The sequence below is a fragment of the Columba livia genome, chromosome 22 (assembly GCF_036013475.1).
Source record: "Columba livia isolate bColLiv1 breed racing homer chromosome 22, bColLiv1.pat.W.v2, whole genome shotgun sequence".
NCBI classification, from domain to species: domain Eukaryota; kingdom Metazoa; phylum Chordata; class Aves; order Columbiformes; family Columbidae; genus Columba; species Columba livia.
In genome coordinates this window covers 1,632,252-1,654,453 of record NC_088623.1, presented here as the reverse complement: position 1 = coordinate 1,654,453, position 22,202 = coordinate 1,632,252, and the positions used below count along the sequence as shown (strand labels likewise).

Here is a 22,202-nt window from a genome sequence, read left to right as displayed (position 1 = left end):
AGTTATGACATTATACAATATTAGTGGTGGTTCAATGTGGGTGACATTCACTGCATGAATGGAAGGTCATCCGTCAGATCTCACCTTTTTCTGTGCCACTCTGCCCATCTTTGCTTCATTCCGAAACTCTGACAGAGACCATAGGATGCAGCAGATACAAGGGAAATGTGCACCCTGGCCAGTGGAGATTGAAGATCACAATGTCTTTTGCAGTGAGAACAACAGCTGATATGTTTGGTCCTCCTGATGCTCCTGCTCTGGACTGTCTGTGCCTACACCAGCCAGCATCCCCTTCCTGGGGTCTGTGATGGAAGGAGGAGATGGGCTGGGATTCAGGGCTGGGAGCACAGTGTCCCTATGGAGAAATGTTGGGTCTGGATGGGAGGAAAAAGATCCCAGCAGGAATTACATCTAACAAAATATTCACAGACAAGAAGTTGAGATTAAATGCCTTGTTTTTGCTTCTAGGAGCTCAAACCAGCAAACTTGGTGCAAATGAGATAGCCTGGAAGCTGCCAATCAGGTCTTGAACAGTCATCGTTCTTGGGGCATGTTTGGAAGAGATACTCTGGAAACGTGAAGATGGTTTTGTGTAATTGCAGAGTAGGGAGAAGACATTAATGCTTTGGTAGCTCAGGGTATAACCTGAGTCTGCTCAGGTTGTCTGTCGGATATGACATGTGGTCTATCTCCATCTCAAAGAGGAGCTTGCGTTCTCTAAAATGTCTCTGCTTTTCTTTGGCCTCCAAGGAGGCCGGTACCAGACACTGCAAACCCAACAGGTCTTGCTTCTCATCATTTGCATTCCCATGGCTGTGGCTGTGCTGCCATCCCAGGCATTCCGAACCATGGCCCAGGCTTCCAGAAATCACAATGCTGGTGGAAAAACAATGAGATTGAAAAAGTAATACTGTAGGGTGCTTGCTTCACTGGCTTTTTCCAGAGGAGTTGCACATCTACAGCCACGAGGGCTGGACAAGTAAAATATTGGCATCTGAGAGTGCCTTCAAAGCGTCTCCACATTGTCCTGTTAGACAATGCTTCCGGGTCCCTCAGGGCCAAAATTCTTCCTGAAACACGCTGTCTCTCCCCTTCGGGGTGTCCTGGCAGTGCCTTGCTGACGTGCAGGGGAAGCCTCAAAGGTGCCCAGCCCTGCCAATGGCTTTCAAAGCAGCTCCACGTGTCATCCAGCCACCCAGAGGGCCTCTACCTGGAATACGCCACGTCAGCCAAAAGGTAACCCACAAGGCAGGGTGGCCTCGTCTTCCTCCCTTCCCATGTGTTCCACCACTGCTGTGTGCTCGTGCTGACTCAGGTTGTAGATTGTGCCACCAGCAGCTCCTGGTGTGTCAGAGGGACCCAGCACCACCGGCTGCACAGGGGCATTGTCACCCCCCTATCACACCGACCGAACAGCAGCCTTATTGCATTGGGACTCACAGACCAGCTCCACTTGTCCGACCATGAGGTGCAAGTCCCTGGCTGCTGCCTGGGGCTCTTTGGCAGCCAGACCTCTTCCAACCAGGAGCAATCGTTTTGCAGGGAAGGGGCCCAGACTTAAACTTCTCTCTCACCCCCTTAGTCACACACATCCTCTTGCAAAGGCTGGAATCCAAGGGAGCCCTGTCTCTGATGGGAACAGCTTATGATGCCTCAAGAACCTCTGGTTGCTATTGGGAGGCCTGTGCTAGCATTTGGTGACCCTGAAGAGGATCATCTGGAGGGGAGGTATCCAGACCAGGTGGTGTCTCTGCCAAAGCTTAGTGCTGGAGGCAGAAGAGCAGCCTTATGAGTTCTTACTGGTGGAGGGTGGGGAGCAAGAACTTCCCTCTATTCTGGGCTAACTGAAGCCATTTCACACGTCTGTTGGCTGACCAGCAGTGGTTTACAGAGCTCAAGCTGACTCTGAGTGCCCATGGACTGGGTAATCCAGGCTGGTTGTGCTGCCCGTGGGGCAGGGTCACCCTCTGTCACTGAGCTGCCTGAAGCGGTCAGCCTGGCACTGGGAGGAAGGGAGATGGGATGGTGTAGGGTTGCTTTTACTTTCGTTTTTAATAATTATTGAGTGGAAAGCCATATGTACACTGTCAGAGGTTCCACGAAAGGCACTTTAATGAACATTTGACAGGTAGTTCAGGCTCCAAATTTATGGCCTGTGATAGTACAGGGGTGGATGCTGGTTTCTGTTTCCTGCATCCCTGCAAATCCATAAGCTCTCACTGTTTATCAGACACCTCTGTGGGTCAGGACCGAACGTGCTTTATGTTTATACTCTCTCCTCTTAGTACTCTTGCAAGGATGGCAGCTCAGAGGGCTTCAGGGGGCGTTTGCTCTAAATGAGCTCTGAGGGGCTTCTCGTGGCCCCAGGGAAGCAGATGGAACAGGTCTCATCCCTGCTATGAGAGCGTATGTGCTCCATCCATTGGGGACAGTTGCTTGGCAAGTGTTCGTTTGGGTACCTCAATGCCTGCTAGTGTGGCATGAATAGTCCTGGCAGCAGTGCAGTGTGCGGGATTTCAGGCAAGAGAGTGTTGCAGTTAGTCTGTGTCTTGTCATGATGCTCATTGTGTCAATGTCAGTGGGGTTTATTTTGGGATGTCTTATAATTAGGGATTTCCTTCTGGTGTCAAGATACATGCTGGGAATTTGGGTCATTGCTGGAGATGTATAATCCCACTTCTGAAGAAGCATTTTATTCCTGCAAATCAAACTAGGTATGAGTCTCTGCCAGTCGTGTGCACATGAGCAGCCCTTAGGAAACGGAAGAAAATATCTCAGTGTTTTTAATGAGAACTGATTTTGAGCATCTGTAGGATATCAGAAGTCTGGATCAGGATTCAAGTATCACAACAGGACATGTTTTTTCATAATTCCTGCCGGAACTGCATAGCATAGCTTTGGAGTTTGTCACTAAATTTGGGGTTCCCATCCTCTCATCTTTGAATCTCGTTCCTCTGATTTCCTGCTCACCTCTCAGGTTTTCCTTCTTGAGATAAGGCTACAGGGCTCCTGTGCAGAGAAGGGAAGCAGAGCGAGGCTCTTGCTGGGGAGTCTGTCTTTGCACAGGAGACTCTGCTCTATGAGGTCCTTAAACTCAGCAGCAGACTCTATCTTGCTCATGACCCCAGAGAGCCGAGCAGCAAATCATGGGGTGCAACCAGGTGGGTCTGGTCCACAAGGTCTGGAGAAGGACACTGGTGGTGTAATTCTGCTGCATAAAGGTGGGTGGTTTGACTCTCCTTCCTGAAGAAGAGGGGTGGGGAGGATGGTGCCACCTCATGTGGACACTGTGCAATTTCCCAGTCCCCACTCAGGCAACACAGACACCATCCAAGCCACCACAGCCCACCTTGGCTGGGAGAGGCCAGCAGCCGACCGCCGAATCAACCAACAAGGTGCTTTTCACACGCAAGAGGTCGGGAGGCAGCCACTGGTCAGCAACGGCGCTCATTTATTATCTCACAAGAATGAGTGACATACAGCTGCAGTAACATCAGCAGAACCAAAGCTTTGCCCAGGGCCTGAGCTCTGACCACGGGGCTCCCTGCTGCGCTGGGCGGCAGTGGGAGGGTTTGTGATGGAGGGGATGGATATGGGAGACCCCTGAGCTGCAGGGAGCGAATTTGAGACTCTTCCCGGCAGCCTGTGTCCTCCTGGTGCCATCATCCCACAAACGGGTTTCTGTTCCCTCCTTCTACACGAGCTGCCCTTAGAATAGGGGAGGGCAAACACAGTCCTCAAAATGGGTGTTCTGTGGGGGACTTATGTACCTAAGAACCAACATCTGCAGCTGCGGGGGTGGCGGCACCACAATGTCCCCTGGGGTGCCTTGGCCAGGTGCTGCCCAGCGACCTCAGGCAGAGCACACAGGTTTATCTGGGGAGGTGTTTGGATTTGGCTGCCTTGGTGTTCAGAGACCCCTTGTTAGACACTGTGGGTCAGACTGACAGATGGGCCGGGTGTCCCCAGCTCCTGGTGTTGGCTGGAGGTGGGGGTCCTACCCAGCCCACCAGGCTCCCAGCGGGTGAAGCGGAGCCTCCCAAAACAGAGTGCAATGTGAATACACTGCTTTTAACCCACTTCTGCTCTTCCGGTCGATGGCGTGGGACCGACACAAGCCTATTTCCAGGGGTCTGTGGGACCTGCAGAGAACCCTGGAGGATAAGGCCTGAGGTCCCCATGGGTGGCCACATCATTGCAGTTGGCCATTTCGACGTGTTTCTGCCACAAAGACTTTCGTTTGCTAAGATGTCTCTGCCTTGAGAAGACATGCTTGGCTTTGCTGCAGGCTCCTCCTGGCTTGTGATGCTGCAGGATGACGAGGAGGAGGGTCTCCCTGACCCATCTCCTGGGCTGGTGGGTTCTCTCCCAGGCAGTCCCTAGCAGGAGGAACACTCACAGGGGGTTTATCTCCTCCCACGGCCAGCCCGGAGTGTCTGGAGCTCAGTCAGAGCCCTTCCAGGAGAGCGGCAGCTGGCGGAGCAGTGCCTGGTGCCCAGGCAGATGTGATGGGGGTGAAGGTAGACGGGTTGTACCGGTGCTTTACATGGAGCAGCCTGCTGTCACCTTGCTGGCCACCCAGCACTGGGGCTGGTCCTCAGTGTGTGGTGCGGGGCTGTCGGCACGGCTGCTCAGAGGAGGTTTATAAGTGAGACGTGTAGGGTGGTGTGGGCGGGGAGGGGAAGAAGGTTATCCGGAGGCTGCTGCTGGCCAGATCTCGGCTCTCTGAAGGGATCAGCACCTCACTGTCACTGAGGCAGGGACAATGCTCAGAGAAGACCCTCTCCTTCCCCATGGTGCTCACCCTTTGCTGGCAGGGGACGAGCGTCATGGAGGGGAAGTTGTAGCTGTCAAGGATGGGGTGCACTCCCAGGGAATCGGGTGTCTCAAACATGTGGTTGATGTCGGAGAAGCTCACCAGAGCCTGAGTGGAGTCATAGGAGCTTTTTTCCATGTCATCAGCCCCGCAGGACTGGGGGTAGCTCCTCTTGTCCTGGCCCTTCTGCCTCAGCAGGCGCAGGTCATCTCTGAAGTGGGGGTTGAAGAACAGGTAGAGCAAGGGGTTCAGACAGGCGGGCAGGGGCAGGACCACAAGGAGCACGGATTTGATGACCTCTGGGGTGATGAGGAAGAGGTTGAGTGTGGAGGAGAAGGCAAGGAAGGCCACTGGGCAGTAGAGGAGGCAGTTGGTGAAGATCAGCCAGGCCACATGCTTGACCATGGCGCAGTCCCAGACAGCGCTGAACTCCCCCTTCAGCAGGTTGCAGTAGAGCCGGATGTAGGTGCCTGTGATAGTCAGGAAGCAGAGCATGTTTGTCATCACCAAGGCCACCGTGAAGCCCAGGGTGGCCGGTTTCCCATCTGGAGTGGGATATGGGAGGCAGAGAGGGGATGCTCCATATTCCCCGACGGAGAAGAGAGGCAGAACGGCAGCCATGGATGACAGCAACAGGCAGCAAAAGGCAGCAGCCTTGACCTTGCCTAAGGAGGGCGACTTCCCATAGCCCCGCACGCAGGAGACCGAGACGCTGCACTGCACGGCAGCCAGTGTCAGCAGGAAGATGGCAGCCTCGGAGGCGAACACCGACAGGAACCCCGTCACTCTGCAGCCTGCGCCCGTCTCCCATCTGGCCCCGTATTTGGCGAAGTGGCCGTAGGTCAAGGCGTCGACGAGGGCCAGCATGCTGCAATAAATGCCGGTCAGCATGTTGGCACCAGCGATGGAGCCGATGATGAACTTAACTGGAGAGAGGTAGCTGGGAGAGGCAAACACAGCCAGGATGACCAGCCCGTTGCAGAGTACCGAGACCAGAACGATGACCCAGACTCCCAGGCGGATGATCCAGCTCTCAAACAAGTGATCGCAAGGCTTGAAGGGACCTGGAAGAAAACAAACCTCAGAGTTACACCCAGAATATTTCGCTTTGCTCTAGTGATGCTGCTTGGAGCAGCAGCCAAGTCCCAGCCCTCCCCTGGCTCCCCAGCCCCTTGAATGCTGAGGGCTGGGGAGGAGCACACAACGTTGTCTGCCCTCATCTGCAGCCGCCTCTTGGCTCTGTGCCTGCCTCCTGTCCCACCAGGACGCGCTCTCAGATGTTGTCTAGTGCTGAAATGAGGTGCAGGGAGAGGTCACATGTGAAATGTGAGAAATGGCAAACTTGTCAGAGCTCTGAAAATATAAAAAGGTCGAGGCCTGCCATTGCCACCCTCGACTGTATGCATGTTGAAGCCTTTTAAATCTCATGTCCCAGCTGCCCTATGCTGTTCAGTGGGGCAGAACCTGAGCTCTAGGTAGGCTTTTGTCCAAAGGAACTCATGACCATATTGTCCCACATTTCTGCGGGACTCCAGACCCACTAACACACCTGTTGTCAACCTGGCATCTGGGCCACTGCCATTAGCTGCTCCTTCTCTCGTACCCCTGGGGTCTTGGAGTTAGCGGTGTGGAGATGTGTGAGAGACGGCAGGATGCTGACGTTGGGAGCCGCTGCCCTTGTACTCAAGATGTTGGCTAAGTGGTGTCTTATTGTTTCTGCACGAATGACCTCTACATGGAGGGGATGGCCAAGACGAGATGAAGTGTTAGAGCAGGAGGGAGAGACAGCAGGCAGGGAGGAAGAGATGGGGGAGCTGGGGTGGCAGGGAAGGGACAGAGGGACCTGGGAAAGGAGAACGTGGGAGGATGTCAGGAGACAGAATGGTGGAGCATGGCCATTGGGAGAAGGAGGGGTGAGTAAGGGAAGGTCACGGAGGGGTTGAAATGGTGCTGGTGGTGAAGGCTGCTTGCCAAAGGAAAAAGAAGAGAGGGTGGAGACAGTGCGCTGGGACAGGGGTGTCTCTGGGAGGGATTTGGGTGTTACAGTGAGGGGCTCAGGGTGGGAGTGCAGCAAAGCCAGAAACAGGATGGGCCAAGTTTAGAGACCAAAATAAATTAGAGGAAACTGAGAAATCTGATTCAGCTGAAAGAGGGTGGAGGTCTTTGGCCGGCTTTCCTCAGAGTCAGGACCTCTGTACCCAGGCAGCAGGGCACGGTCTCTGCTGAATTCTTGTTCCTTCTTGTCTCTTTTGCAGCAAATTCAGTGGGACAACTGGTGAAAACTCCATCCTCGCCAGTGACCCACAGCTGCCCGCACTGAGCCAGGCCTATCCAGCCTCGAGCTGGGCTTGTGTAGGACACCACTGAGCTGTGGATAGGGACAAGTTCAGAAGGCATCTTCCTTGTGCCCCAGGCAACCTGTGCCCACTGGCATATCTCTGATGGAAGAAGAAAGTGGGTGGGTGCAGTCCAGCACCTTCTTCTCTCCGTTTCTCAGGAAACACAGTAAAGTACCCCTAGAGTCTGCAGTGCCGCAAGTATGATCAGGAGATCAAGGATAAAGTCTCGTCATGAAATATTCTGGGCTGGTTGGGACAAAGCAAAGTCTAGGTCTTGCAAGGGAACAGGATCTCATTGAAAACCAGTGTGTGAGTGCAGGCAGGTTTGTGCATGGAGGAGCTGGTGATACCTGGATTACTGGTCAGGGACACCATGACCTTGTCCTCTCCTCTCGGGATGACAACTGCACCCGAGAGGGAGAAGGAAACTCCTCACTTGTGCCCAGTTTGGCTAAAGCCCAACCATTCAGGCTTCTGATCTGCACGTCTGTGAGACACTGCAGGAAGGATTGTGCGATCCTGGGGATTTGTTCAAAGTGTTTCCCTGGCTGCTCACCGGGACTTGGCGTGCACTGAATAGTGGGGTGCAGCTTTGATTCCTCAAGGTCCAGCTGGAGGTCATCTGCATCTAGGTCATCTGAGGAGAAAACAATGAGAAACGGTGCTCAGAGAAGAACAATCAGGGCCATCAGGGCTAACTGGGCCAGCAGCTTTTCCCACTGCCTGTCCTCAACATAGACCTTCCCATTCAGTTCCCAGCTCACAAGTTCAAAGTCACTGCTGGTGTCCCGTTTGTCCCCTGCAGTGACTGTTGTAGAGGGAGAAGGTCTTGTAAATGTTGGTGGGTTGCAATTTGTCCAGCCCCTCTGTTTTTAGGTTACTCCCAACGTTTGAAGCGTAAGAGCCCCAGATCCCAGAGTTGTGTGACTGCAAATCCCTCATCTCAGCATGCTGTATTAAAATTAAAGAAACACTCTAGCCTGTGTGGTTACAGAAAACAAAGCCTTCAAATGCATCTTCTAAATGGAAGCTTTCTGGGCAGCCCTTGTCCAATGTTAGTTCATCAAGAAGGACTCTGGAGCTTTGTTCAAAGAGAGCCATTAGCCTCTACTTGCAGCACAAATTCTTCGTCAGCAACCACCACCGCCACCACCACCAAACGTCTCAGAAGCAAAAAGACAAGAGAAACCAACATTTATTGCTTTACTTTATGTCCTGTGATTTCTTGGGGCTGTGGTGCCCTGCTTTTAGCCTTGGAGGTTCCCAGTCCTGGGTTTGCTTAGAGGCCCATGCCTGCAGACTCCAGAGCCCAGCCTGGGCCAGCACCTCCGCCACGCTGGCAGCTGCACCCCGAGCCAGGCCTGGGCTCTGGGGGTCGGACAGACACTCCCTGGCTGAAGGAGAAGCTGCTGGAAGAGGATGCGCCTGACACCTTGGCCGTGTTTTTGATGGCCTGTAGTTGTAGGTCATCACCAAGGGTAGTGGCGTCCCCTTAATCTAATCCAAGACATGATTTTCTGCTTTGTTCCTCATTCCTCTTCTCAAGCTACCACTGATCCACAGCGTGGGGACACGGTGAGGACAGCTGCTGTCCCGCTGTGCCATCCCCACCCATGGCACCGGCATGGCCCTCTGCTCCCCGTGGAGATCTCTGGAGGGTTTTCTGCAGGTGGGAGGAAGGGGAAAGGATGTATTTTTAGCTTGGGGCAGCCTGATACGCAGGCAGCTGGGTCTGTGGCTGTGGGATGAACTCTCTGTGATGATACAGACCAATGGTGCCCAGGTGTGTCCCGGCAGCTCGGACACTGGCCAGGACAGCGAGTTTCCACAGTGCTGGAGATGTGGCAAACCTTGGTGGGGTTAGGTCTTCAGAAATGATGCCTCTCATGAGGCCTGCTCCCTGCCAGTGTTCGAAAACTCAGCTGAGATTATTTGATTAAAGAACGATGACAAATAACGTGCTATCTTTAGTGTGTCCTGACAAGAATTGTGGTTTTCTCGGCTTCAGTGAGCTTTGGAAAAAAAAAAAAGCCATTTTTTAAATGTGTCTGCATAAGAGTTGAAATATTACTGCTGCTCTGGAGTCTGGCAAGAAAACACTCACAGTGGGATGGAAAAATATTTCCTCCTTGTATTTTATAGTCTTATAAATCTCCAGTGTCTTTTCCATCCCCAGTGCACAGGCTGTGATGTGCAGTCACGATACTCAAACCAACGCAGACTTGCACTTTCTGTGCCCTGCTGCCACCCAAACCACCATGAAGCGTAATCTGCGCCTATCTCTTTTCTCTTCAAAGGGCCGGAACGCACAAAGGCTGGTTTTCAGCTTAGGTTAAACATTTGCATGAAGTGAAGGAGTGATCTTTTGTTTTGCCTGGACTACTGGGCTAGCTGTGAATTGCAAAACAATCCTTGGCCGGCACAGCGGGATTCAAAGCAGAAAATGTACCTCTCTGCTGGAAGTCAGTGCTTCTCCCAGCCTGGGAACTGCAGAGACAAGAAAATGGCTGTTGTGTTCTACCAAGGCGGACGGCATTGTTTTTGAAGTAGCCCTCATTTATTTGAGTTTTGCTACAGCACCACCACTTTCTGAGGCCTTTGGGAAAAAAAAACACTTTGCTAGTAATGCGCTTTCCACTGAAAATGGTTCCCAGCCGGCTGTACTGACACGGACGTGGGCAGAAGAGGAGGACGATTGCTGGAGAAGTGGTAGAACACAGAACACTGGGCTGGATGCTTCTTCCCCTTTTGTACCATCTGCCTCGGCCAGGGCAATCCCCACATGGGGGCTGCAAATAATCGCTCCCTCCCTCAGAGTTAGGGCAGGGGTGACCACAAAGGGACCGGGCAGGTGCTTTTGGGGGGATTCGAGTAGCTTTTTGAATGACAGGAGGAGGAAAATCGTAGCTCTAAGGACCCTCCAGGGTTGCAAAAGTTAATTACTCAGCTCTACATGCTAATGGAGGTCCTGATCTGGATAAAGCAGTGTCCTGTTCTCAAGGATAACCATACAGATGTGTTCTCACTTCCTATAGGTTTTTTCCTTTATTGCAAACATATGCTTGTAAGTGAATACAGCCCCTTCACTCCTCAAACCAGCGTGTGGCAGGTGGGTGCTGTGGCAGTACTTGCATTTGCCTGTGCTCCCTCTGCAGCTGGTTTCGGGGGTGGCAGGGGTGAGCTGGCCATGTTGGGTGAATGTCCCGTGTGACAGTCCCTGAGCCACCTTGGGGCTGCTGCCCAGACACAGGGGACAGGCTCAGGGCAGGGGGTATCTGCTAAACGCCACCAATTACAATCCAAAGAGGCGTATCCCAAGCACCAGAAATTCTGGAAACGGGACCTCAAATATCTGTTGTGACAAGGTGACGGACTGATACAGTAACCACGCTCCTTTGAGCCTCGAGTGGCCATTACCGGATTGTGAATGGATACTTGGGGGATGTTTGAGGGGGTTCTCCAGCATCTGGGAGGCTGGGAAGAGCTGAGCTGGCCTTGGGGTCTGTGGCACCATGTGTGCCCTGCAGCTGCAGTCAGACGGTCCCTTGGGTGCTGGGCTGGGCTGTGGGATGGGTGCTGGATGCAGGAGCGGGACATGCTGTGGGAGGCAGCGGTACCTGGCTGCTGGAGCAGGGCTGTGCCATCGGGGATGCGTTTCTCCCTCCTGTATGACCACCTGGGACAAGTCGCCCAGCTGTGAGGTTCTGAGGACTTGTTTGGAAAGGGATCCTCGCTCCCTTGCTGGAAGCACCACGCAGGGCGGACAGGACACGGCTATCTGGAAGCCTGCCCCATCCCTTGCACATGTTCTCCCACAGCATCCAAGCCCTGACGGTCCTGGCTGTACAATGCAGGGACAGAGCCCCGAGTCATTTTCTCTTAACGAGACCACTTTATCTCTTGCATGGAAGGAATGTTTGGGAGCTTTTTTCCTCTTTAACGAGGAAGTGTTACAAGATTCATATAACTCAGCTAAATACCACTGGTAGCCATCGGAAAGTAAGCACTGGGAACATAAGTAAAGCAACAATTAATTAAATAAAATAGCAATATTACAAAACCCTCATCGTCAAGAGTAGACCGTGCATTGCTGAATGGTAAGGAGAGTCATCTAAAAGCTGCACACGGCAAGAAAGGATGTTCTTGTGCATTTCCCGTTTGCACCGCTGTGGCTTGATATTCAAGACAAGCCCAGTGCTTTAACATCTGAAAATGCGAGCCTTTATGAGCTGCTAATAGTCGCATCTGGCACATCTTAGAATCAGTCAGCATTCCCCTCTGGTCCTAATATCTCATGGTCACACATTTACTCCTCGAGGCTGAGACTGGCTGGGGGGCCCGGGAGCCTGCGGTGTGCTGATCTGGTGGCAGGGCCAGGAGAGGGTGTCCTTTGGGACATCAAGTGCTTCAGTGCCCAACAAGAGCAGGTCTGTAAGCAGCACTATGGGCCCTGGCTGCAAACCACGTCTTTTAACAGATGTTGTAATTTGCTGGGCAAACACCCCAACTATATGTACAAGGACTGTTAAAGTTTGGGCTGCATTAATGATGGAAAAACTGACCCATCTGAGAAGAAATTCCTGCAGCAATGACTGTAACATATGGCTCCTTTGTACTGTGTGCCCAGTGTAACCACCGAGTCTATCGTGCTTCCAGGAGCCACATTGTGCTGGTAGGAGTCACCCTTGCTAGCCCCTGGCTGGGCTTTTTACATTGCTAGAGTTTGGTCTCAGTCTGTGAGGGATCAGGGCAGGGCAGGGACAAAGGGCTTGTGACTCACTCGTGTCATGAAGTGTCTGGGTCGTCCTGCCGCCCAGCTCTGCTGTACCGCAGAGAATCCAAATGCTCTGGGTCAATATCTGTCTCCAGATCTAGTCTTGCCTGCTGGAGATGCAGGAGATTCTGCAGAGCCCTTGATTGTGGCTCAGTGCATGGTGTTCCCAAAACAGGTGAGCCAGGTGCTCCCCAGGGCCTCAGTCCTCTCCCTGTTCTCCTACGGGCACATAGCATGATGTGGTTTTACCTTCAGGGTGTTTCAGACCTCAGAAGTGCCTGTGGCCTCTGTATTTACACGAACATATAAACAAATGCAGCATGCAAGCCATGTCCTGAGATGCTATTTCCACTCTCCAGCAGTGACAGAGGAAGCAAAGGGGTTTGTCCTTCAACTATTCTGAGATTCCCTTGCAAGGGATCACTCCAGCCCTCTGCCTGGAGCTGCTGTTGTGTTGTGTGTCGGTGGGTGCAGAGTGCAGGTGCTTTGCACACTTCTCCACTGGCCCTGTGCAACAGATTTTGTGGAGGTCTGTGCAGGAGAGCATATGGGAGCACGGAATAAATAGACTCTTGAACAGAAAGCACTGCTCATCTTGAACTGTGGAGCCACTTCATATTCCCCAAAGGTGTCCTTTTGTTCATACCTAACCCTGACCTTTTGCTGCAGCGCCAGGGTATGTGCACAAAAGCAGCACAGGCACAGGTCTGAGCCACAGACAGACACAGACACCTCCACACAGCTGCACTTTCCAGTTCTTTGCGTTCATGCCTTATTCGGATTAATCCTAGGATCCATCCTCTGTATGTTGTAGCAACAAGAGCTGATGTTCTGCCAAAGGCTCCGTGTTGCCCAGAAGCCTAATGACCAAGCCCAGTAGTTGTCCCCTGTAACCTCAGCTGCCTTGCTCAGGTGGCCTGGTTGGCCTCCCTCTGTAGTCAGCAAGGCCAAATTAGGAAACATATCCATGCTGGTGAGGACTGACAGACTTTTCTGTTGGATTGTGAAGGTTTGGATGCACCAGATTAGCTCTTTCTCCAGTGCAGTGACACTCACTGGAACCCATTCACAGCAACTGGCCACCAGAGCTGGAGGAGGATCAGTCTGCCTTCCCCAAGGCAGGTGTCACTCCATGGCTGGCAGTGCAGCCACTCCTGGGGTCTCATCCAAGCTCACCGTATTCCCCTGCCCACGGACAGACCACCGCTCAGCCCAGTTTACTTACAGTGATTATCAGTATGACCTGGAAACAATTCCATGGTCCTTTTGTGGGGATCCTCCTCTTCAGGGCTCATGTCTTCTGCCTCCCATTGGTTGGACACCTTGAAGAAGCTGCTGCAGCTTCCATAGGCACAGCACTGGTAGGCGTAAGGTACCTCGAGGACTCTGCAGAGGGGGAAAGCAGAACTTTTAGAGGTGCCACCTCCATGACCTGACACGCTATTGCTTTGCACTTTTCGCTTAATTTCCACATGTGAAAAAAGCCAGTCTGTCAGGTGATGGCTACGCTGGGGCAGGACTTTGCCCTGGTGAAGGACTCCATATAGGACAGACTGTGGACCCAAGTCACCCTGAGGTGTCTCTGCACTGCCCCACTTTTGGCACTTAAGACACCGTCAATAGGATGTTGTCAAACACCAGGTTTGGAAACTGCATTAAAGTTCCTGGATAACTCCTAAAAACATATATGTGGTTCTTCCTAGGTGGAATTAACCTCTTTCCCATGCCTTCTGGCAATATGCCATGTGCATGTGGAGTCCTTGTTTTTTACCCCAAGGCCAGTTTTTGCTGGGCATCCTTTTGTTCAAGTTGAGAAGCTTCCCAAGAGCTTGAGTGCAAGGTCCCCCTCGCATGTTGCTGCCGGTCAGAGAGGCACCTCCAAACTCCAGCTGGGCAGGGAAATCTCAGGTCTCTCAACTGTGTCAAGTTATTTTAATATGTCTGATTTCTACTTGAAAGTAGAATTCTTAGTTCTTAATTATAGCATGTATTACAAGGTTAATTAAACAGCAGCGGAGCATCATCTGGATGAAATACCAGGCTATCAGTCAGCAGCTGCGTTTTCTTCAAAGACAGCAATATCTTGCTGCTTTGTTGGAAGTCAGGAAGACTGCTGATGAAGGCAAAGGAACCTCAGGTTTTCCAGACAATTAAGGTCTTCTGACAAGATCAGTAAATATGGTGAAACTCTATATTCTAAAAATATGCTTTTGTTTTAAGTTCCCAAACATTTCTGGCTGAGCCCTGGGAGGCTGTGGAAACTCTGTATACAAGCTTGCTTCCTGTTATAAGCTCCAAATTAAAAGCTGTTATTGAAAGGTGGTAGGAAGGTACAGATCCTCCCAGGATGGCTAAGAACTCTTCTCAGATGACCCCTCCAGACATATGCCCCAAGAATAAGACTACTTGATGGCAGCACCCCAACATTTAGGAAATGTTAATGTGTCCATCGCCTGGCGTGGTTCAATGAATCACTCCTGTGGACTCAGTCTCTGGTACAAATTTAAACCAGCTCCATGGATGCCAATGGAATCATTTTAGAGGAGGAATGCCTCTGGGAGTGCTGAACTTGACCTGCTCTGCACAAGGGTGTGGAAAGCGCTCCAGAAGCTTCAGGGATCCCCTGCTCTTTGGGGTGGTCAGTGGATCCCAGCTATGATAAGTAAAAAAAGTCAGAAGAGAAAGCCCTGCAGGCATCAGTGCCGAGGCAGACCAAAGTGAGAGCTCCACGCTTTCATCGGAGCAAGCTATTAAGCCCAATGTTGGTGCAGGGGCCTGTGACCCCAGCAGTGGGTGTCACAATTTGAGAAGCTCCAGCCTTGGGGTCCTGTACTGGATGAGTGGGAGCGTCAGCTCGTGGATCCTTGGATCCAAGAGAACTACCTGGGAGACTCAAGAAAATGACAGTTTCACCTCAGGGGAATTGGAGTCATCTGGAAAATGGGTCCCTCAGCCTTAGGGCAGGTGCCACGCTGGAGACCCACCACTAAGGGAGGGTCCAAGGAGCCGGAGCTCGTGGTGCAGTACTGCACTCCAAGCCTTCCGCAGCCTGGTCTTGCTCAGTTTGACCCCTTCAGGCTCCTCATTAATCCATAGCAGACAAGACACGGCCACACAAACACAGTTTACTGAAGGAAAGCTGGATGTCATTAGCTAGGACTGGCTTCTGGGAATGTTTTCCATTGAGAGGAGCCCTGAGCTGGGCCCGCTCCATGCTTTCCACTTGTGTGTGTTTGGGGTGGGGGTGGCAGGCCTGGGAGCACATCACCGCTCTCCCGTGGAAGACTTTAAAAGATGAGGCACATTAGCAGCAGATGGAGCTTCCTCAACCTATTGGCCTGAAAGGATGGAGGAAAGCATCAGATAAACAAGGAAAGCAGGAGTCTGATTGCTATAAGCAAATACAGGCTGTGCTGAGCGCCAGGAGCGAAAGAGCCAACGCCACCAGTACCTCATTTTGGGGAAGCTCTCCTTGGTGAAGGGCTCCGAGAGACCTGGGTTGCCTTGGAGCTTCAGATGGGTCAGTCCACCCAAACCACCCAGAGGCAGCGTGACCAGCCGGTTATCAGTCAAGTCCCTGGTGAGAGGAGAGCAGAGAGGGACACCGTGGTCAGCGTTTTGCTGCTAGCGGTATCTTAGCCCAGCAGAGGCTTGGAGAGCCTTGCTGCCTGCATTGATTGCTCCCCAAAATATGATGCTGAAATGGGGCTGAGTGCTGCATGGGGACCAGGATTATCTGGAGATAAACAGATTGGGATTGTAATCCCCAGGGAAAATGAGGGGCAGGGGTTAATGCCCATGCTGAAAGCTCTGGATGGTATCTGGTATCTGGATGGTGCACATATCTGCCCCACACATTTCTTCTCCTACCACTTCCCCCATGATAGGTCAGGTATAACTGCATCTCCCAACCCATAAAATACACAAGGTCTTAGTGAGGGGGCCGAGGACTGGCGACCCCTCCAGAGCCAGCAAAGACAGTCTGCAGTGACTGAGATACTCCATCATGCAGATCTTCTCATAAGGGGATCTGGGACAGGTGTGACAGCATCAGAATGTTGGAGGTTTAAGTCTTCAGGGTGAGAGCATCTTGAAGATGGCCCCTTCTGCACTTTCATCATCCCTTTAATATTAATAGGAAATGGTGGGATTTGGTCTGCCCACGTCAGTGCTAAGACATGCACCTCAGCACTGCAGCCCTCTGACATCTAAATGCCAGGCGTCCCGGTGGCCTGGGGGGTCAGTCTGAGGTCCTCAGATACCTGCTGACCATGGCCTGCTGTGAAAGAAGTATCACTGCAACTTACAGCTTGGTGAGCGAGTGCAGGGTCACAAATGCTTCAGGGTGAATAAAGTGGATGTAATTCCAGCTCAGGTCTCTGCAGGACAAGGACATGTCAGTAAGAGGGATGCAGAGCAGGGCAGTGAAGCTGCTGACACCGGCCTGGTCAAGGGGTTTGATATGAACAAATGTGGGATCTATTGTCCCATAGTTGACAGCAAGTTCAGCCTCATTGCAGCTCCCTGAAGACAAATACGTTTGGGTCTATAGATGGGTAGTTTCTAACAGAGGGCACAAGAGTTTGCCTTGCAGGAGCTCCTCCACTGAGACCAATGGGAAAGCTTCCTTTTTCACTTCATTTCTGTGAATTTGGGGATTTTACACTAACATGCTAAACCTCAGAGCAGCAGACATGTTATGCTTTAGTGCCAGAGCATCCCTGATGTGTTCATGGTGCTGGGTGCTCAGGCAAGGGCAGATAGGATCAGGGGCTGTGTGGAAGGTGAACCAAAGTCATCTTAGGGTGTCTCCTGTCACGTACTTGGATTCACTGAGGCTCCACGTGGATTCACGTGGCTTGGATTCACTGAAGCTCCTCAAAAAGCTCTGCTTCCACTGGAGCTAGAGGCCTCAGCTCCCTTTGTCCCCAGCAGAGAGGAACCAGCACATCAGGAAGCATTTCTTCTCCTAAGGCTGACTACATGAGCAACCTCCTACAAGTATCTTCATCTCTCCAGCTCTGAAGGGAGAGGTGGTACCTGCTCAGATGTGTCACTGCAGAAGGCTGAAGTTGGGTGAGATGAATCCCTCCCACAGGGACCCAAAACACAGCCAAAGGCGAATGCCAGAGCTTGCATGCTCAGCTGTGCGTTTGTGTGACTACAGTGTGGCAGCAGTGTGATTGTATCTGCTGCTTGTCTGTAGCATTGCATGTAATACGTGACTGTTCCTGCGCAGTTACAGACATGATGTACGTGACACTCGTGGGATCTCTAGGAATGCTGGCTTATTAAATGACACTCAAATTGCTGCACCATGGGAAAAAGCTTTTATGCACTTCAGCTCACTTCCTAACAGAACAGTGAATAAAGACCATCAGCACTTGAAGGGCTCTTCCCACATCTCACAAGGAGAATCGTGCCCTCTGGAGCCTTATGAGCTTCTGAAAGGTGCCAAGCACCTGAGTGGGCTGTCTACTGCAAGGTCAGTTTGCGTGTATGAAATGTGCATGTTGTGGGCACTTAATATGTCTAGTATTGATACTTAATACATCTGGTATTAATATGTCAAGCAGCAAGTGACAGGATGAGAGGAAGTGGCCTCAAGTTGCACCAAGGAAGGCTCAGATTGGATATTAGGAAAAACGTATTCACAAAAAGGATTGTGAAGCACTGTAACAAGGTGCTCAGGGCAGTGGTGGAGTCACCATCCCTGGAGGGTTTGAACAGACACGGAGATGAGATTCTTAGGGACTCGGGTTAGTGCCAGTGTTGGGTTAATGGTTAGACTTGATGATCTTCAGGGTCTCTTCCAACCAAAATGATTCTATGATTCTATATGCTTTTGAGACATTCCCCTGCCAGACAATACTCACATGGAGCGCAGAGCCATCAGCTGTACAAAGGTGTCTGCTCTGATTTCGTGGATCCTGTTGTGCTGGAGACCACTGAAAAAACAGAAACTGGTTTGAGAAAAGAGCTGGAGGCAGCATTCATAATTTGTAGGGACCTTTGTCCCATGGCAGCAGACGCAGTGGAAGTTGCCATTGAAGACCTGGGAGACCAACTCTTATTTCAAGGGGTAACCAGGATGAGCTCAAAGCCATTCTCTCCTCTGGGCAGCTCCTGGGCTCAGACAACCTCTCCCTTTGCTGCCATTATGGAACAGTAAAGTGCCATTGATGTGCAGTGGCTAAAGGTGCTCCATTATCCCCAAAGCCATGCTGGTTTCCCAATCTGCTCTACCTTAGACTCAGGAATTATCTTGACTCATCTCACACAAGGACTTACACATGATGGCTGTAATGTCTCAGCAGATATTTGGCTACGTGTTCATGTTTCAGAGGCAGGAGTTGACTCGTACCTGCTCTGCTGCTGGTTTCTCAGTGTTGCCAATAAGGCATTCCTTGTGCAGAACTCTATAGAAAATCATGAAGTCTTTTATATATATATGTATATATATATATATATTTAACTTTTTTTTCAGAAAGGCCAAGAACTTCTGTTAGATTTGAAGTGCAGGGCCAGATCTCCAGACACATTGAACTGAGCGTGAATACTCTGCCTCAGAGCACCAGAGGTGGAGCTGTGGTCCGTTTGCAGTCCAAGCAGCGAGTTACAACCCTCAGCTCTCCCACTGTGCGGTGAAGGTTGAGTTTTGTGTTTGGGAGCTGCCTCTCTCCCCCGAAAACAGCCCCTTTCTCCCAGAGCACAGCACAAGAGAGGGCGTCTCTTTACTCACAGCTCTTCCAGTCGCTGACACCGGTGGAAACTGGGCAGATCTTCGATTTGATTGTGTGACAGTTCTCTGCAGGGGAAGGACCGACACAGGAACATTAGGAGATCACAAGTGAGCACCCCTGAGCCCCCCCTTGGGAAGCAGATATTGCTGGAGAGGGGATGAGCTGGCTCTGTTTGGCACGGCTGCAGGCAAGGGGATCTCTGCAGCCTGTGTGAGCAGTAGGAGACCAGAATTGTGGCATTAACTGTATCATCCATGTTCAAATGTGTCGCAGTTTTGATGTCAACCTGATGAACTGCCTGGCTGGCAAAGTGGGGGAAAGCAGCAAGAACAGCCACTAGCTCTGCGGGGACAGAAGGACAACGGATTTCAAAGGCAAGAGGGGTGTAAACATGCACAAACATTGACCCACATGCTCTCTCTCCAAACTGTGAAAGCAATGCAGTTAATGTCAGTAACGTTAACTGGGAAAGAGCAGAAAGGAACAAGGATCAAGGTGGGGTGTGCCAATAAAACCCTTCTGCAGGAGGGGGCAGGCATGAAGAACAGGCTTTACTGTGAAGATTTGCAGTCTGATAACTTTCAAACAGAAACAGAGTGCTTGGGATCCTACAGCCTGGGCCATTGCAAAGGCTACTCTTTCACTGCAAGATGTCCTTTGAATTGGTCCAGATGTCTAAAGGTGAGAGATCTTCCCTATAGACAGCTGGAGACAAAATGCTGTGATCTGCTAAGTTACAAATTGTGTTATTTTATTTTTATGTTTTTCTCTTGTTTCCAGTTTCTATGATGAAGAATTCACTCCTGTTGCTTTCCTGGAACAAACTCGTTTTCATTTTCAGCTTGCTTGTGTAAAGACTGATGAGAAGCAAGCCTCCTGCTTGCCCTCAGACTTGCAAGCTCATATGAATCTGGCTCATGACTCATTTCCTGAGGGTGTCTTCAACTGCAGGCAATGTTGGGGGTCTCAGGAACAGGGGTTTGATTCCTGAGAAGACGCAGGAGTCTTTCTGCGATCTTGATTTCATCACGTACCAAGTTAGAGAAAAGGCGAATGCCCCCACTCAGCATCATTCAGTGCCAGATGATGGCACTTGCTGGAGCTCCCACTGCAATAAGCCAACAGTTGGACAAAGCATCGTGTGGATTTGATTTACTGCTGGCTTTTGTGCTGTGTGCAACTGAGAGCTCTGAAAGGCTGCTGCTGTTCCTGCCCACCACCTTTTGCACCCTCTCTACACTCATTGCACAGGCCAGACAGTTCCCACAGGTGCAGATCAAGGAGGCAAATGTGAATGTGCCTTATTGCTTGCAGACCTGAGTCCAGAGCATCAGGCTGGGATGAAGCAAGCAAGTTCAAGAACACGCAGAGCTCAGGGTAGTGCCTAAGATGTTTTCTGCATGGAAAAGAAAACAGGAACAAGAGCCACAGGATGGTCTTCAATATCTTGTCCCCTCTCTGAACTAGACGAGAATAAAGCCCAGTTTCTGATGGCACTTTTCTAAAGACCAGGCAGGACAGATAAACACTTGTTACTCACAGGACTCGGAGGCTGGGCAGCTGCTGGCACATTCCTCTGGGGAGTAAATGAATGCCTGCCCGGGTCAAGGTCCTAGAGGAGTGGAGGAGAGAGAAGAAATGATGTTACTGAGATCCAGCACACAGACTGTAACCCACAAGCCCAGCTACTGGTCCCAGCTGGTGGCAAGAGAGAAAATATCAGTGAGATAATGAAATACTTGGAAATGGGCACTGCTGCTGCACCTGGTAAAGGTGAAAGTGCCTGTAAGAAGTTCTGTGAGGTTGCTGGGTACTGAATTCACTGCTGTCCTTGGCCATGCTGATGGCAGGTGGCAGTGCCCTCAGTGGCATGCTCTGCCATCCCATTTCCCTGTTGTCCAGACTGGTGATCTGCCTGGAGCCACAGCTGCCTCAGAAATGCGTGTGTGGAGGGTGGATGGTGTGTCCCTGGGTCCCCGAGGCGAGGCACGGTCAGGTCACTCTCCCGGGCTGGATTGTTCAGCCGTGCTCCCAGGTGGACCAGCGCCCTGGAGAGAACTGTGGGTGGCCAGGACAGCACGTCCTGCAGGCGCCTGCTATCCTGGGTCTGGTGGTGTGAAGATGGGACCAGACCAGTTCCAGGAGCCCCAAAACGGGGTGGCAGTCGTTTGGCAAACACAGCAGATGTCTCACGCTCTGCACTGCCAGTGCTGGTCCCTCTCTGGGCAGGGGCACTGGGTCTCAGCAGATCACGCTGAAGCACTGCACCCGAAGGCTGGTTCCTTCGCAGACACAGAAGGGAAGGAAGAGAAAAAACAATATAAAAAAAGATTGGAGCACGCTCGAGAGTACTGAGAGAGCAACTCACGGAGAGGAAAGCTGCTTTCAGGAGCCACAAGGGTGAAACGAAGCAGAGAGGTGAGCGACCAGGGAGAGGCAGAGCTGAAGACAACCAACTGCACAGCACTGCAAAAGTCCTCGCTGAAACAGTCTGGACCGCCTTGAAGGAGGAAGAGCACAAATAGTAGGGTAAAAGGGAGAGAGTTGCCACTCACAAAACTTCTAGGCTGGTAGTGCCTTTAAGGTCTGGGAATTCTCTGATATCCGCTGCACCATTGAGTGACCTGCAGAGAAATTAGGGTGAAGTGAGGTGGAGAGAGGACCTGGGAGCAAGTGCAGCTGCCCAAGGCCCCAGATCCATCAGCCATGGTGTCAAATCTGCTTCCTCACACCCCAATGGGGTGATCAGAGGTGCAGATCCAAAGGTGCCCCCTCACTGCCGGCTGGGCGGTGGAGCAGATGTCTCACGCAGAGCAGATGCAGGAGCCAGAGCTGAGCGTTTCTATGCGAGGAGGCTTGGCAAGCTCAGACCCTCCCCCAACCACTGAAATTCTTGGCATGATCTCTACCCAAATTAAATAAAAACAACCAAACCATTACCACGGGGATTGTATGCAGGGCATCCCACACAAGCCTCCCATTTGGATCTAAAGAATGCATGGGTATCTGAAAGATTTGTTTTTATTTGCCTGAATGTGTGTTCCTGCAGTGAGAGGCTGAGTGAGGCTTATAAATAGAGATTTTGAGGTTGCCTCTGCCTCAGCTTTTAATACCATTCCACAACAGATTAGCTGAACAGCCAGCCAGTCCAGGCCAGCCAACGCGGGACAGCTGTTCTGGTCCAGATGGTGCCAACACATGGCAGTGGCCCTGGAGCAGGTTTAGGACCATATACATATGAAGGAAACTCTGTCACTACTGGCTGCCCAGTAAGATTATTTGTGCCATAGTGTTGGTGTTACGTGACATGTGTCCCTCTGCTTTTCTGTCACGTGGAGGAAGGCGGATGCCTTCATTGGCTTTGTGTTTGGGCAACTACACGACAGTGCGAGGGTTGCTTGAGGAGTGTGCAGCAAAAGCTGTGGCACTTGTGAGTGTGGCCTCTGCTGGTGCTGATGCAGCTGTGGAGGCCCTAGAAGACCCCAGTGCCTGTCAGCTGGGTGGGCAGGAGGAAGGAATTTCTCCCTCTA

At 51.6% G+C, this 22,202-nt stretch overlaps 1 protein-coding gene across 3 annotated transcripts in view; it reads right to left on the bottom strand.

The window, feature by feature from the left end:
* Positions 1–3,431: 3,431 nt before the first annotated feature.
* Positions 3,432–22,202, bottom strand: part of LGR6 (leucine rich repeat containing G protein-coupled receptor 6) — a 113,322-nt gene continuing 94,551 nt past the window's right edge. For 2 of the 3 annotated variants that reach the window (XM_065038247.1, XM_005505349.3), the window contains 9 exons: positions 21,228–21,296; positions 20,213–20,284; positions 18,672–18,737; positions 17,806–17,877; positions 16,237–16,308; positions 15,381–15,506; positions 13,155–13,315; positions 7,712–7,792; positions 4,503–5,880 (listed from right to left, as the gene is read on the bottom strand). In XM_065038247.1, coding sequence (XP_064894319.1) covers positions 4,643–5,880; positions 7,712–7,792; positions 13,155–13,315; positions 15,381–15,506; positions 16,237–16,308; positions 17,806–17,877; positions 18,672–18,737; positions 20,213–20,284; positions 21,228–21,296 — 1,957 coding nt within the window. In that variant the 3' untranslated portion in view covers positions 4,503–4,642. Of the gene's footprint in view, positions 5,881–7,711; positions 7,793–13,154; positions 13,316–15,380; positions 15,507–16,236; positions 16,309–17,805; positions 17,878–18,671; positions 18,738–20,212; positions 20,285–21,227; positions 21,297–22,202 lie in introns of all 3 variants that reach the window. The other variant, XM_065038248.1, reaches the window with a different exon arrangement.